Raw genomic sequence first — 15583 nt, 5'->3', positions numbered from 1 at the left:
TATGATATAATATATCTGATTTGATCCAATTTGGCCATTTGTCAAGATGGTAAGCAGGTTCAACACCGAAAACGTGAAACACACTGAACATAAAAGAAAACACAACGTCAACCAATTACAAAACCGGGTTGCCGGTAATTCCGGTCGTGGGTCGGTAGCGATGATAGGGCCAGCGCCACCTGTACCACCAATTGTGTATTTGTTGTGCAGCAAATATGGTGCAGGCACGAACTTATAAATATATATTATATTTATTATATTATTTAAATATATAATATATAGTATATTTTTAAGTTCGTGGGTGCAGGTGATCCCGGGTTCAATTCTCGACATGTTTGTCGATTCTTTTTTATTTTAATTTAAAATTTTAAGTTTTTTTTTGTCAATGATTTACAAAACAAATGAAATACTTTGATAGAATCAGGTAACAAGAAATACTTAACATTTACATGTCGTAAAAGAAAGTCATATTGTGTATGAAGGATATAAACGAATAAACTGAAATTACTATTCAGGACGACATAAAAGACTTATTCGTCGGTAATTGATGGGCACCGCCTTTTTTTCCTTTTTTAGGTATCGAATGAATCTGCGCAAGTTTCCAGTCTTCAGCGGACAGACCTCTTTTGTATGAAAGTAAAAACGGTTTGCACGACCGGATATTTTTTAATACTAGTGCCGGTAGCCTTATTAATGTCTTAGCTTTTGAAAACTTTTTCAGGATCTCTGTGGTGGAAGACAATGCAAGAAGATTTGACGTTGTCGGTATTTATGGTATGGATGGTACCAAATACTGCAATGTAGGCATCTTCCACTATATTGGGATTAATACACGGATTGAGTATAACACTATACGGGACTCTCAGTTCTCAGGTAAATATGGGGCAAAAACCTAAAATGATACGTACCCTGATAGAGTACTGTTGCAAACCATCTGTTCGTGAATTCTTGTGTTTTTTTTCTTCACTTTTTCCTTTGGTTTTCTGGTTGCTCTGTCCTAAAAAGTACCTGTCGGCAGGTACCATCCTTACTTGCTTCCTGTCTTGCGCACTATTCCAATAAACCTATTCCCTATTCTTGCGTGGTAGCGAATAGCAAACTGCCTTTCAATGGCAATCAAGAAGAGGATCTGCTACTATTGCCTGAATTGATCAGGAACCAACTCTGATTGTCTTAAGTAGCTTTACACATAGAGAAGTATAATGTGGCATTCAAAGAAAATTATTAAAGTATTACAAATTATCAACATATGGTTGCACTGCTGTAGCAATGTGGCAGAAAATAAGGAAAGACGATGAACTTTAAAAATTAATTTGAAGCTACATTCACTTAAGGAACATTATAAGTGTGCATAACAAGTAGTACCAAGGGAGGTATTTCTTGTTCAATAGCAAATTCTAAAAAATTATCTCTCACCTCTTCAACGCCGTAATCTTTTCGCGTTGCACCATTTTTGCGGAGATGATCAACACTGATTAAAAAAGTACTAAGCTAAGCCCCATCAGCTGCTAGGTATTTCAATTTAAAATATGGTTAATATCGAGAATTTGGCAATCCCTAAAAATCATTTGAACACAAAAAATAGAAGAAACATATGTCTTGGGTACGCCCTTTACACAGTATTACGTATTGAGGAATTAAACTTTTGCAAGAATTCAAAAGGGATGACTTTGGTTTCGTAATGCCAGTTATGGAACCATTCGAACGTTGAGATTTTTAGACACAGATGTTTATATCTTCTTTTCTATTCTTCAAACTATTTTTTATTAAAATATCTTTTTTTCCCTAAACAAATTACTTCTAATGTTCTTATTATTCTATTGACCACATCATACAATATGTGCTCTGTACTTACCTACCGACGATTAACCATGAAAGCCGTATAAATTGCTCATATGTCAAATCTATTTTTGTCCGGCTAAAGCTGCGACCCACCGTCGATTTCGGTTTAGTTTGGTAAATCGCCTTCAGATAATCTCGTTCCTAAAATGTGGGATTCAGGCAGGAATAGAAAAGCCATAAATAAAAAGTTATAAAATAATGTAACCAGTATGTTTTATTTACACGACTTAAGTTTAAATATTGCACAACATTTTTACAATCTCTTATTTTTTCTAATCTCATAATTTCGATTCGTACCGTAGCATCATGGTGTTGGCATTGCCGGGCTCCAAAGTATATCCTAAAGTCTTGTAAAATGGAATGAGCGGATCTTTGCAATCCAGAGACATTTTGTAGCAGCCAATTTTTTTGGCTAACAGGGTCACAGTTAAGACAATCCTAAAAAGAACGCTCATTAATATAATTTTATTCAAATAAAACCAACTATAACAATACAATTTTCCAAGCTGCTTTCCACGATAAGTATTATTCACAACCACATCTTCTAACCGAGCCCTCATACCGCATTTGTGTATGAACTTCATTTCAGTAACTAGTGTTGCAGCTCCAATGATTTTACTATGGCGAATATCTTCGATTACTGTGACAAAGTAGCAACCCGCTTTTTGCATTTTTCTGAATTGAGCTAAAAATTAATTGGGATGAAAAAATCATTATTACACAATAATGTCTTATCAGAACTTATTTTTTAACTTTAATATTATATAATAATTTATTCGTATATTATCTTTTCGGCTAAAAACATATTTTGTGAGTGAAGACTTTGATAAATAAATCAGATATACTCAATTTTTACCTCTGATAATAGATATTGATTAGGAAACATACCACTAAAGTTCTACCAGTGGCTGAATGTTCCGAACGTTAAGGGAATCTTGAATATGAGAAAGTGAGAGATTAAGATTTTGAATCTTTGTAGGTACCGTATCTATGAACATCTCATGCCAATTCTCATCTCTTCACTATCTGTAACAATCGATGTAAATGGGTGATGAGGCCAGTTAAATAAAGCAAATCATAAGGAAATAAGTCCAGCTCAAACTGATCGCTTAAAGCTGCTCTCGCCGAAAGTTATTTTACGCGCCTTCGTATTTTTTTTTTATATCTTATCTGAAATCATTGGACCGTGAGAGATGCAACGGATTCCACGAAAAATCCCCCGTAAATGACAATATGTAGTACAACTACAAAATACAAACATTAAACAATAAGTGCACTGAGTTTCAATAACAGTAAGAAATTTTACCAGGCAGCCTAGTTCCATGCAGGTACGCGTCACAAATTCAAATTTGACAATGCGTATTTTCGCGTTAAAATAAATAATTTTGTATTTATTTTTTGTTTGTTTTACAATTTTCAAGTTTTCATAGATGAACCATCTGTGTCAAACTATTCTTCAAAGCCATTTCATGGAAAGTCTACCAGACTTTCAGAAATGAAAATGTAAAATATAGTGGACTGTTTGCTTCTGAACCCAAACTGTATGAACTAGAAAGTATTTTTTATTCCTAACTATACTTAGTTTACAATATTCGAAGATACCTGTATTAAGTTTACCTGGGTCAAGTATTCAGTACAATTTCGTTTAAATTTGGCCATTCAAGTGGTTTTGATGGAGTATATAAGATGTTCATTATTTATTATATTTTAAAACATGTATTGCAACATATTTCATAGCGAGTTAGAAATGGTGGAAAGACTTTTCCACAAAAAAAGGAAATACCAGTCATTTAATCAAGAGTAATGCATTTCGATGACTTCAATCATCATCATCAGACTCACACACCACATAGTTGCAAAAAAGCAAAAGTAATTCCAGTCTTCAAGAAGGAATTATTTAATTCAAAAAGTGAATCACCTATTACTAATAAACGTCCATTTTGCATAATCTATGTCATAAATAAAGTTATAGAAAAAACTATTCAGGGTCCCTTATCCACTATAATATGTTGTGAGTACATATAGGAACGATATAAGAACTTAAATTTATAATAGGTTTTCATAATATTTTCATTTATTAACAAATATTTTCATTCCTTTGCTTAATGTGTTTGTCTCTTCGCTGCTCAGGATGGTGCCTTACCACCACGCCAATTACAGTTTTCATTCTCTTATCGGAATACTGGCAAGATATAATGAAAATAACTTAGACTCACTTGAGAAAAATGAAAACTCTAAGTCTCAGTCTCAAAATGTCTTTTTATATGTATTAATCAGGTAACATGTTTCGCTAATAAAGCATCATCAGACCTTATAACTAGATGACCTGCTAAGTACACTAGCTATAAGGTCTGATGATGCTTTATTAGCGAAACATGTTACCTGATTAATACATATAAAAAGACATTTTGAGACTGAGACTTATTTTCATTTTTCTCTAGTTACGTAGGTCTCTTTGAGATATGGACGAGTTCTTTCAATTAGACTCACTTATTGACAACCTTAGTTCTTTAAAATTTGTGATCAATGCATACATTTCGATAATATTTTATGGCTAGTGCTTGGATTGCTGTCATTCTATTTATCTTTAATAGATTTTAGAGTTTTGAATTAGATGTTAGATTTTTCGATAATTTTCTATTAGATCTTTCTTTAGTGTAGTTTTATGGCTAGTGTTTTATTTTGTTACCATAATTTATTACTATTGTTATATTACTATATAATTGGCTTTATCGTTGATAGGAAGAAAAAAAAATGAAAAAGCTTAAAATTTGTGCTTTGCAAATATGCAACATTCAAAGCCTTTTGACCTCAATTGAATCTTGGCACTAAGGTTAGTAGGTTGTAATAGCCAACAATACTTAGTACTATATCTTTGATAGTCTTTATTTCTGCCCTGGTTTTTCTTTGTGTGAATGACCCTCCACTGAATATATATGTTCGGCCATATCTCTTACAACTCATTCAATCATATTTGAGGTTGAGGTTTCAATACATGGAAGTTAGAGGGTGTAAATCTGATGTATACAGAAGTACTTCGGGAGTTCCACAGGGATCTAATCTTGGCCCTTTTCTCTCCTTGGCTGCCATAAATGGGATAGTTTCTAATCTTAGGCTCGCCAAGGGTGTAGTTCTTGGAGATCATTTCAAATGTTATTATTTGATTAATTCGACTGAAGACTGTGAGACCCTTCAGAATCATTTTTGTAACGTAGCGACCTGGTGTGAGGCAAATTCTTTTAATTTAAATCTATGCAAATGTACCTGTATGTATTTCACTCGAGGGTTGAGGAACAAGGGGATTTGGATGTGTCTTTTGATAAAAATCTATCCTTTGACAGTCACATTCTAGCTAAAATTAAGAGTGCTTAAAGGATTGCAGGTTTTGTCACAAGAAATACAAAAAACTTTGATATTGAATTGTCTCTGCATCTTTTTGACAGTTTGGTAGTGCCAATATTGGAATATCCATCAGTCCTCTGGTCTCCTCAATATGACATTTAGATTTCTGCAATCGAACGAGTGCAAAGAAAATTCTTGAAGTGTCTTTATTTCAGAAAATATGGTGTTCACCCACAACGTGGATGCAATCATAACAATTTGTTAGGTGTTTTTCATAGACTATCACTTGAAAAGAGAAGGGAGTATTTCTCTGCACTATGGTTTAAGTTGCTTAGGGCGGATATAGACTGTCCTGATTTTCTCTGCCAGTTTCCTTTTGCGATAATTAGAAGCGGTTATAGAGCTCCAAAAATTATCTTTATTATTTTTTCTCCAAAATTATCTAGAACAAATCTTTACAAGACTTCTCCTATATATAAAATGAGTTGTATCTTTGACCAGTATTACTCGGAAATTGACATTGATGGGATAAATTTAAAACAGTTTAAAAACTAAATATCTGGTAAAATGGCACATTAGTGACCTATGTTAAATAATAATGTATTTACTGCTACCTATAGACTATAGATGTAAGTTTATATTTTTTACTGTATTATTGTATATAGCTAGTTCGGGGTTATTTCCTATTATTTAGATAGATGTCTGTAATTGGTATTAGCTGTTGATATCTTTATGAATAAATAAATATCTGGGAAAGTTATTAAGTACGCTGGTGAGACAGCTTGTTACTAACTTAAGAACTAAAAAAAAGATACTTTTGAGCTTTGAGCCTTTTGGCAAACTAACAATAACATTAATAAAAAAATGCTTAGTTCAGTTATTTATATTCAAAAATGTATACAGCAATATGTATGCAGTGAAGTTTGGGGTGAGTAAATTACAAGCACTAGTAATTTTTCCTTATTTTCCCCTATTTCCTCTACAATTAATTAATGAATAATAAAATGCAATATAATTATACAGTTCCTCTCAAGAAACTTTCCACATTATTTATAAGCACTTGTATAAGAATTGAAATTTCTCAGACTAATTCCAAACTTACTTCTGAGTAATGAAAAGCAAGCCAATCATATCATCCATTTGTACACTTATAATAACAAATATGTAATTAAAACTAGCAAGGAAATAAAATGTTTTTGTATAACTCTAAAAATATATTGTCATTCAGAAGGACACAAAAAATCATTCAGGCTAACAATGCTATACATTATCAAAAATGTGTACATATCGTGTGTCATATATTTGTAAAGGTAGTATTTAAATATGATTAATTATAATATTATAATAATTAATAAGTTGAAACGATAAAATATGTTTTAAACGAATAATTTAGTGTTATAAATCAGAATATACATACTTCTAAAACTAAATATTTTCCTTTATTATTAACTTTGTCAGATTATTAAAAACGGCAAGGCTTGTTGAAAAAAAGTATACAATACTATTTATCACCGAGACAATAATTTTTAATTGAATTGATAGTGTCAAAACCCAATATACAAAAACAATCAAATCAATCAAATTAATTTTCTACTGTAGCTCTACTAACAATTTATTACTTGCATGAACAAATAATACTGTATAAAATTAACATTGATACAGTTTCATGAATAAACATGAGAGCCACATTGATGCAATAATATGTATTCAAGCATACTTTTATAGTGTAAGGTACTAATGACGTTAGATTTTGAAGTTAATCTGTTTTATTTGAGGTTTTAAATGCTGAAGTAGGTTATTTAAAAAAGTCCTCCATCGTTCAAAGCACATGGAGGAACAGCTATCTTTCTGCAGAAATATCTACAATTCATGAAATGCCCAATTTTTGTAACTTTTTGAGGAGCAGCACTGTAAGATTTCTGCTATAAGCATTGAGTTTTGACGTGATTACCATTTCACTGCACAGATCCTGGGGGAGATATTAATATGTTTGTCGATATTTTTTTCAACATTCATTTCACTTAATAGTTTTTAAGATTAAGTGATAAGATTAATTGTCAGATAATAAAATAGTTGTGTTAGGAGATTTTAATGTTCAGTTTTACTCTAATGATAAAAGTTTTATAGATTTCTATAAATTAATGCTGTCATTTGGCTTTGAACCATCGATTACAAAATATACCAGGAAAAATAACACCATAGACAATATTTTGACAAATCTAAAAAATTAATATTCTATAAAATTAATCATGATAATCTCAGTATATCTATAATATTGGATTTTGCACATAAAAAAATTATTAAAAGTAATTAACTTAAATTAAGACCAATTACAGAAGTAGGACGGCTTCATATTTTTTTCTTTTACTGAGAGATCAAACTATGAGATTGATGCATGATTAATGCCAATATTTTATAAATTTATTGAAAAACAGTATGGATATCTCTTTTCCCTTTTAAACAAGTGTTAATAGATATCCGAAGTCAAATGTTAAATGGTTTAATGCAGAACTAAAATGCCTGAGAAAGTAGCTTAATTTTATTAAATTATTTTATATGCTACACCCAACAAATAAAAATTGAGATACTTTCCATAAATATAGATTTCTATGATCTATATTGAAATAAAATAGAAGAAAATTTTTTTCTCACATAGCACACAACATAATATCAAATTTACCACCAACTAATAAACAGAACTTTCTTCCTATTTACAAAATATAAATGTACAATTTTATTTTAATTTTCCACAATTTCAGAAATTGAAGTTCGTCATTCCATAGTCGGGTTAAAAAACTCAGGAAGTTGTCATACTTATAACACGAATGTTACTATTACTATTCTTTAGAGAATTAAAGATATACTTATAAGACCTTTAACAAAATTATTTAATAACTGCGTATTGGAAGCGATTTTCCCGGAATTATTTAAAATTTTAATGGTTATACCATTGCACAAAGATGGGAATTTTAACAAAGTGGAAAGTTAAAGATCCATTTCTATAGTGCTCCTGATTGGAAATATTTGAAAAAATTGTCACTATTCAAATAAGTTCCTATTTCAAGGATAATGATCTTTTCACAAAAAGCCAATTTTGTGACTTGTCGAAGGCCTTCAATTGCGTCTCCCATAGCCTTTTATTATCTAAGCATTATGGATTTAATAAATTTAGTATCAAACTATCAAGCTCTTTATCTTCAAAAGACCAATAAGTTTCTGTTTTCTACGAGAATGTTAACATGAAATGTAACCTTTCTCAAGCACAGTATTTGCTCTCCCCAGCCTCTCTGGAGTCGAAGACCAAAAAGTACTTCTCATAATTTACAATAGCTTGTTAAGAATAGAATGTGCTACTCTGTTCATGGGGCCATTCACCACACATGGACACTTTATTTGCTATACAATGTGGGGCTGTCAGATTTCCCGCTGGTCTTAGCTATAGAGAGGATGTTAGAGACTTGGGAATAGTATCTTGTGTATACTATGCCTGTTAAGTTTCAAGGAAAACCTATAAAATTCCACTTTGCAAAATAAAGTTCATGGGTATTACACAAGAACTAATGAAGGAATAGCTATAAACTACACAAGAATTTACAGAAGCAGGTTTTCTCTCAATTATTATTGTCCAAGATTTTACAACAGACTGCCTGTATTAGGCATTATTTTAATGCAATAATTGTTTAATAAAAAGATTTATATTTAAGAATATTATTCTGTAGTAAATTCATTCATCTTTGTTTTTACTATGTATAAAATTTGAGAGGTTGTATCGCAACCACCCGATTATGATGCTGACTTTGATGTCTATCTGCTAAACCTGTCAAAGATATGTTTTCATTTTGAACATTAACTTATAATGAAGTGGAACAAAAGATCAGCTAGCTTAAAATAGTAAAAGTAGAGACTATATGACAGTAACATATATCAAAATAGTCAAGTTGTTAAGACTATAAAAAATTTTACCTTAATTTTTTTTAAATTTTACTTTATTTCATTCCCCTCACTAACTTAATTAATGTATGGCTGTATTCGTCAATCTGTCGCTCTGTCTGTTCTTAATAAGCAAGTTATACCTGAGTACTTTGACAATCATATCTTGTTTTATCAAAACCAATATGTTTTTTTGAGTAAGAGATCCACAACACTTGCTGCTGCTAAGTTTACTCAACTTGCGGCCAGGCCTAGGGAAAGTGGTATACACATATATGCCTCATTTCATGACCTGACTAAGGTGTTCATTTGCATCCCATATGGAGTTCTACCAAAAAAAACTTCTTTTTTATGGCTTTGAAAAAAAAATGATGAGCACAGCTTTTCTTTCATAAGGTCTTGTCTTAGTGGCAGAACTCAGAATGCCTATTTTAATCACAAGGGCTCATAAAAAAATGTCAATCATGCATGCTATACCGAAGGGTTCAGTTTTGGGGCAACTACTTTTTTTATTATATATAAATGACCTAACAAATTTTATTGTAAGGTTCAGCTTGACGGGATTGCCGAAGGCCGGCATTAAGAGAGTAATGTTCAGTGGGGGATTCTGAATCATGAGGCCAAGAACATCACCAACTGCCTCCTCCTCTTGCCCATATTAGGAACTGGATATTGCATGCAGATGATGCCAGTAGACCATCCATCAGAAAATCTCAACACTTTGGTCAGGGATTGCTAGAGTGATATTATAGAGAGAAAGAAGGTTCTTGGCAAATCAATTAAATCTAAACTTTTTTAAAACCCAAGACCATAATTTTTCATTAAAAAATGGAGAACCTTTTGTACAAATGTAATTCTCAGATAAAGTTTCTGGGCATAATTTTTGATCCGAAACAAACCGTAGAAGAACATGTTGTAGTCCTTCGCAAGAAATTATCAGGAATTATATATCTCATTTCGTCATTGAAGGCCCAAGTATCCTTAAAGGTATTGATGGCAGCATATCATGGATATTTTGTTTCAAGAATGGCATATGATGTGTTGACTTGCTTGGGGACATTCTTTCATTCCAAGCAAATTTTTAGTCTTCAAAGAAGATGTGTGCAAGTATTAGTTAGGTTAGGATACTGTGAGTGTTGCCGGCAGGCTTTTGTAAGAGTTGTAATCTTAACATTTGTCTTTTTGTATATCCTGTAGTGTCTTGTGTATGCCAAAAATAACTTCCCAACATTCTCCACTAATAATAGTAACCACGATTATTAGAACAGGCATGAGAATTACGGTCTACCTCTCTTTAAAAAGGGTTGCTTGAACCCGGGCGCTGTTTTTGCAGCTGAAGTTGTTTTCTCTGGGTACAAATTTAATCTTATCTTTTACATATGAGTCTGTCAATTTGTACAGAAGGATAAATTTATTGTTGTCCAATTATTTACACTGTAACCAACATGTTTTGATTAGAATGATAGATAATTTTAAGAATAGAGATTATAAACCTAGATGTATTGTTTTAAATTTGTGTCGGTTGTTTATGTTATATGTACATGTATCTAGACCAATTTCTACTAATATTGTAATTTTAAGTTCTTCTGATGAGAATAAATCAAATTTACGATGTTCACCGACTAATGTATCTGACAACTTAAATACCGAATTACCGTCAAGTTATGAAAAAGCTTCATCAGTAAAGTTACATAATTGCAAACACCCTTTTTTAGAGAAAATAATCAATTTATTAAATACTCCTTAGTACTTTTAAATGTTCAATCTAAAAAACAAAATTGATGAACCTCTTATTTTTTAGAGAGCCTAGAATATCCAGGTTTTGTGTTACTATGTGAGCACTGGTTAAAGTTATTCAAACTAATTTACTTAAAAAATTATTTAATAATGGACAAGTATTGTCACAAAAATATGTCACATGGAGGTTCGATAATTCTTATGCATTCAAAATTAGTTGATACCAAAAAATTTATTAAAGTAAGCAAGTTTGATTATTTAAATGAAGACAAGGTGTTTGAACTATCTATCATTTACAGCAACACTGGTAATATGTATGTAATATGTTTATACAGATATCCTGGTTCTAGCATACATGACTTTATGTTTAAATTGTCTAAATGAATTTATTATTATGTAGCTTAGATTTTTGTTCCAAAATTATTTTGTGTGGAGATTTTAATATCAACTCATTAGACTTTACAAATAGTAATACCAGCTTACTTATTTGTCTTTTAAAATCTTGTGGTTTAAATATTACTGTGAAAGGTCCAACCAGGATAACTTCTTATTCTGCAACTCAAATTGATTATGTGTGTACCAACATTGAAAATGACAATTTTGAGTGTAATGTTATAAATTCGGGATTCTCTTATCATGAAGCTGTGGCATGTCATTTTAATATAGCTTGTAACAGAAAGAAGCATAGAATTTATAGTAGGACAAATTATAGTAGATTCTCGCAACTAAGTTGCTTGTGCGACTGGCAGAGCATGTCTGTTTATTTTATGATTGCTCCCAATCCCTTAGAATCCTTTCACAAAATGTTATGTGAGAACTTCAATAATGCATTTCCAGTCAGGGCATTAAAGAAAAAATCTAGAAAGAATTGGATTACTGAGGGAATAAAGGTATCTGCAAGAAATCTCCAATCACTACACTATATTCGCAAATTTTTTATAAAAACCAAGTTTTGTTATTTTATTATTATTTTAACACATACAGAGCTTTGTATAGAGCAATTATTAAGAAAGCTAAAAATAATTATCTCAAAAAAAGATTCGGATGCGGCATTAGATTTTGATAAGTGCCATAAATCAGTCTTTTTCTACAGGCATATTTCCAGAATGTCTTAAGATAGCAAGACTAATTCTTTTGCATAAGGGTGATGATCCTCAAACTCGCTTTAATTACACAGGCGTAGCATTGCTTTCAACCCTGTCCAAAATTATTGAAAAATTAGTAAAAAGCCGCATGGTATCATATCTGACACAAAAAAATATAATTCTCAGTGAGCAGTTTGGGTTTCAGGAAAACAATGGAACATTGGATGCCATTTTTTCATTTTTAGAATCTTTATATCTGAGACTTAACAATGGGGAGCTTGTTACAGTGGTATTCTGTGATCTGACCAAGGCATTTGATTGTATTGATTATGGCGGGCTGTTGTGGAAGCTTGAGCGGTATGGATTTAGAGGGCTGTCTCTTCAATGGTTTGCTTCATATATAAGGGATACAGACTATAACTATAAATGGTGTATTGTCAAGGGAGCAATTTTTCACACATTGTGTCCCCCAGGGATCAGTTTTGGGTCCCATTTTGTTTTTACTGTATATAAATGACATGGTAAGTCTAAAGATCACAGGTAAATTTACTCAATTTGCAGATGATGCAACATGATCTTATTGCTGCAAATCTAAATGAAAGAATAAATAGGGACATTGCTGTGATAAAAAAATGGTGTGACTGTAATAAATTAACTCTAAATATTACCAAAACCATTATTAATTTTATGCAGTTTAAGTAAAGTATCCTTGGGTACAAATGCTTTAAATAATTTAAGTGAAAATAAATTTTTGGGAATAAGTATAGACAATAAATTAAAATTTGAAAGCCAAATTAGGCTACTAAGCAATAAACTAGCATCAAATTGTTATGCTCTTAAGGTGGTGTACCAGGAGGTTGAGTTTAGTGTTGCCAAAAATACTTATTTTGTGTTAATTGAATCAAATCTAATGTATGGATTATGTTTCTGGGGTGCATGCTGTGATTATATAATCATGAATATAATGGTATAGCTAAGCATAAAAAAAAATTCAAAATCTTTGTTTTGCTAAGGTTGATCTTAGCTCCATAGTAAAGAGTGTTGGTTTGGTGAACATGGATGATTTTCATCCATCTCTAGGCATATTATTTTATAGCAACAGCCCTAGTAATCTAAACTGAATAAATGCCTTTTTTATGGTTTAAAAAATGCAAATTATGACTTATTGAATAATAATTTTTTAAGTTTCAACTGGTTGTCTATTATTGAGGATAACAGGGTAACAACAATTCAACATTTTTAGTCTGTGCTATCTTCTTGCTTTCGTCTGTTTGTTCCTGTTAAAGTATTCAAAGCATCTCATAAATTCCCACATTGGTTTTCCACAGAGTTAAAAAAATATATAAAATAAAAAATACAAACAGACCAATAGTTAGACAGACTACAACCACTTTAACAACTCCTGAGAAACAATGCATATGTAAACTATTTACACAAAAAGTGAAAAATTCTGTAAATAGTAATCCTAAAAGCTTTTGGAATTTTGTATACTCTAAATCTAATTCTAGTACTGTCCTGCAGGTTATGCATTTTAAAGATGATACAGCTGAACAAGGTTTTGATATAGCCAACTTGTTTGCAAAATTCTTTTCTTCTATATATAGTCGAAATAATCATCCTAATCTCGATCCAGATTCTTATTGGAATGACCTATTAAGTGTGCATCTATTAAGTGTCTTGATGTAATAAACATAAGTGCCCTTCGAGTAGAAAAGGCATAAAACTCTCCAGATCTAAACAAGGAAAATAGCCCTGATAGAATCCCTTACAAAGTTTTGAAGTTCTGCTCCCATACTTTCTACTACCCTTCATATCTCATATTTAACAAGTCCCTACAATTGGTCTATCTTCTTGAAATCTGGAAACTCTCATACATCACACCCATTCATAAAAATGGAGGGAGATCATAATGTAAGAAACTACAGGTTTATAAAAATTCAATCAGCTCTCCAGTTAAAAACTGTTAAAAAATGGTTTACAGTAAAAGAAAGATTTGTTTAACTCCTAGTTAATCAGCCACTGTGATTATGAAGTAGATCAATTTATGATGATATATTAGTGTTTTAATTTTTTTATTAGTTTTTTGTCTATTTTATACTCTCCTACTTGTACTATATACTTTACATTAATAGAAAGACTATGTCAATGTGATGAGGCCTTAACTATAGTCACTTTAATTTGACCTAGTATTGCTTAGATGGGTATTAAATATTTAAAAGTTTACCTTCATATTCTGCCTGTGTTATATCCCCAACAGTAGTAAGCTGAGAAAGCAACTGCAAAAAGCCCTTCTCATAGTCATCAATTTGTAGGGGGCGAACAAGAAAATAGTCCTCACCGGGTTGCTCATTAGTGATAAAAGGGGTCACTTTGTTTTGAGCAGAGTTCCATTCAAGACCATGCAAAAGTTCTGGGTCATACAGGTATGAGGAGTGAAACTCTCCATTCGCCTATGGGGAAAAAAACGGATATTTAAAAGTTAGGTGTATTATTGTTGTTGACTTACCATTGTGCAAGTATAAATTGATTTGAAGTGGCTGAATAATTTTTAAGATAATGATATCAAAAGGGATTAAGTAAATGTAACAATGGATTAATATCGTATTTGATAGTATTGAATGTGATTTAATCTATAAGGAGACTATTTACCTTGCCATTTATGACCATATTTAACAGCAATTACAGAGCACCAGGAAACGATATTTAATTATGCATAAAAATTTAACCTGTGGACAAGAATCGGTTCTAACCTTGACAGGCCTAAGCTTTCACAAACCGGCTTTAGGCTGGCATTTTACCTTTAATTCAAGATCCTTTCCCTTTTCTTCTATTTGTATTTTGTGTCTTTTTGATGACGTTTTAATGTTGTAAAAACGATTGTTTACATTTGAAACGTCAACACAGTCTGACAAATCTCATTCTTCTCTTTCTATCCATATTTTAGCGAGTAAAGCGGGCCACACACACAAGAAGCTCAGGAGCCACAATGCACTTTTGCTCTTTTGCTTGCGCATACGTAGTACGTACACGAACCTAACCTCAGTTTGTCTTTTGTGTATTGCGGTTGTTTAATGTTAATTGTTTACGTTTCGTTTATGTATATTAATTATTCGTTTTTGCAAGTGATACAAAGATTAAAGTATTAGATTTTTAGACTTTTAGATTTTGAGCTACAGGGTGGTAAAGTTTTAACAAAAAAATGATTTTTTTTCGATAACTTAAATACCCCTGTAGATATTTGTCCAAAGATTGGTATGTAGGGTCTGTGTATCCAGAGCCATTTACCAACATACTTTTAACATTTTTATATTCTCCAGTGGCGTGTGTTTTGCGGGTCTTTCGCTGAATACTTTTATAAAGAAGATGCGCACGTGTGCATATTTTATGATTATATAAATAAACAAATAAAGTCCAGTGCAACGATATATTAGAATGGTCACCCGTCAAAACACCAGCATTTTACTTCTCAAACAATGTAAATAGAAGGTGGATGATATTGTTTGGCAGCTGGAATGCTGGTGTTTTGACGGGTGACCATTCTAATATATCGTTGCACTGGACTTTACTTACCTATAATGAGACAGGACAGAAAATTACGATAATCGTATAAGTACAGTAGCCACTCCCAATAAATATGTGACATTTTG

At 31.7% G+C, this 15583-nt stretch overlaps 1 protein-coding gene across 2 annotated transcripts; it reads right to left on the bottom strand.

Annotated features, from left to right (window-relative positions):
* Nucleotides 1-2038: 2038 nt before the first annotated feature.
* LOC126750688 (probable glucosamine 6-phosphate N-acetyltransferase) lies at nt 2039-14817 on the bottom strand. 2 transcript variants are annotated; one of them, XM_050460382.1, is made up of 5 exons: nt 14735-14817; nt 14586-14662; nt 14161-14386; nt 2338-2527; nt 2039-2280 (listed from the first exon to the last, which is right to left on the bottom strand). In XM_050460382.1, exons 2-5 carry the CDS (start codon nt 14601-14603, stop codon nt 2121-2123), a joined length of 594 nt encoding a protein of 197 aa, XP_050316339.1. In that variant the 5' UTR covers nt 14604-14662; nt 14735-14817; the 3' UTR covers nt 2039-2120. The 2 variants fall into 2 exon arrangements, with proteins under 2 accessions (XP_050316339.1, XP_050316340.1); XM_050460383.1 differs by lacking the exon at nt 14735-14817 and having other exon boundaries at nt 14443-14591.
* Between the last annotated feature and the right edge of the window lie 766 nt (nt 14818-15583).

This window comes from Anthonomus grandis, chromosome 2 (genome assembly GCF_022605725.1).
Source record: "Anthonomus grandis grandis chromosome 2, icAntGran1.3, whole genome shotgun sequence".
NCBI classification, from domain to species: domain Eukaryota; kingdom Metazoa; phylum Arthropoda; class Insecta; order Coleoptera; family Curculionidae; genus Anthonomus; species Anthonomus grandis.
This window is presented reverse-complemented; position numbering and strand designations above follow the sequence as displayed.

Coding starts and splice junctions, on each gene's coding strand:
- LOC126750688 (XM_050460382.1), bottom strand. Junction 2,528..14,160: donor AACACAGGCAGAATATGAAG/GTAAACTTTTAA, acceptor ATTAATTTTTAG/CTCAATTCAGAAAAATGCAA. Junction 2,281..2,337: donor GGAAAGCAGCTTGGAAAATT/GTATTGTTATAG, acceptor CGTTCTTTTTAG/GATTGTCTTAACTGTGACCC.